We start from the raw sequence: 1,442 nt of genomic DNA, 5'->3' as shown, positions 1-1,442 counted from the left end.
GCGAGCGCCTGGTGGCCGGGCCTCCCCTCACGGGGCCCGGCCGGGCTTAGCCCGAACGAGCGACGTGGGGACGTCCTCCCGTGGGCCCACCACCTGCAGGAGGATCCGTAAGGGGCTGGTGCAAAGTGGATTGGGCAGCAGTCGAAGGCGGGGGCCCCGACGACCCAATCTCTGGACACGGAGACTTTGTTCAAAATAAACACTTCAATTCTGATGGCTGCAACACATTCCAAAACAAGTGGGGACGGTTGCATTTCAGGACCAGTAATGAGGTAAAACAATGAAATGATGATTCCATGTGAAACAGGTAATGTCAGCAGGTGACTGCATCATGATTTGGTACAAAAGTGGCATCCAGGAAAGGCCGAGCCCTTTAGGAGCAAACATTGGCCGAGGACTGCCTTTTTGCCAACATATGTGTGAGAAAAGCATTGAAATGTTTAAAAACATTGTTTCTCAAAGATAGGGAGGGATTTGGATATGTCACCCTCTACGGTGCAGAACATAATTAAAAGATTCGAGGAATCTGGAGGGACTTCAGTGTGTAAAAGACACAAGTCTAAGCCTGAGGACCATGCTCTCCGATCCCTCAGACGGCACTGCATCAAGAATCATCACTCTTCTATAAGTGATATAACCATATGGGCTCAGGATGACTGCCACATCTGTGTCAGGCACTACAATATGTCCATCCATAACATATACATACAATATGTCCATCCAACATCCATAAATGCTGCTTAAACCTGCTGTGCCAAAAGGAAGCCTTATGTCAACAGTGTCCAGAAGCTCAGTCGACTGCTCTGGGTTCAGAGGTGCTTGCGATGGAGTACCACACAATGGAAACATGTACTGTGCTCCGATGAATCATTATTTCAGGTGTTTTTTGGAAGGAATGGACGCCGTATGCTCCGGAACAAAGACAAAAAGGACCATCTAGACTGTTACCAGCAACAAGTCCAAAAACCAGGGTCCGTCATGGTCTGGGATTGTGTCAGTGCCCTTGGCAAAGGTAACTTACACTTCTGTGATGGCGCCATTAATGCTGAAAAATACACTGAGATTTTGGAGCAACATATGCTGCCTTCAAGGCGACATATTTTCTAGGGATGCCCATGCATATTTCAACATGACAATGCAAAACCTCATACTGCCACATTACCAAGGCCTGGCTGTGGAGGAAAAGGGTGTGAGTGCTGGACTGGCCTGCCTGCAGTCCCAACCTGTCCCCAGTAGAGAATGTGTAGTGCATTTCGAAATGCAAATTGCATCAGTGAAGACCCTGTTTTCATTTTGATTTTACATACCGTCCCAACTTTTTCTGATCTGCTAAGTTATTAGCTAGAAGTAAGTTGATCTCTTATTTTTGTATAATGATTGTCAGTCTCAATGCTGACTCTGTTCTCCAGGGTACACTAAACTGCCATTTAAATGGTTTGACT

At 46.8% G+C, this 1,442-nt stretch overlaps 1 protein-coding gene across 1 annotated transcript in view; it reads left to right on the top strand.

Moving 5' to 3' along the window:
• The window catches only part of LOC109965134 (MBT domain-containing protein 1-like), a gene marked incomplete at its 3' end in the record, with an annotated part of 14,615 nt that extends 13,174 nt beyond the window's left edge, over positions 1 to 1,441 (top strand). The window contains exon 13 of the mRNA XM_020608925.1: positions 1,410 to 1,441. Within this exon, the coding sequence (XP_020464581.1) occupies positions 1,410 to 1,441 (32 nt within the window). The remainder of the gene's footprint in view (positions 1 to 1,409) is intronic.
• Between the last annotated feature and the right edge of the window lies 1 nt (position 1,442).

Source organism: Monopterus albus, unplaced genomic scaffold (assembly GCF_001952655.1).
Source record: "Monopterus albus unplaced genomic scaffold, M_albus_1.0 scaffold96.1, whole genome shotgun sequence".
NCBI classification, from domain to species: Eukaryota; Metazoa; Chordata; class Actinopteri; order Synbranchiformes; family Synbranchidae; genus Monopterus; species Monopterus albus.
This window is presented reverse-complemented; position numbering and strand designations above follow the sequence as displayed.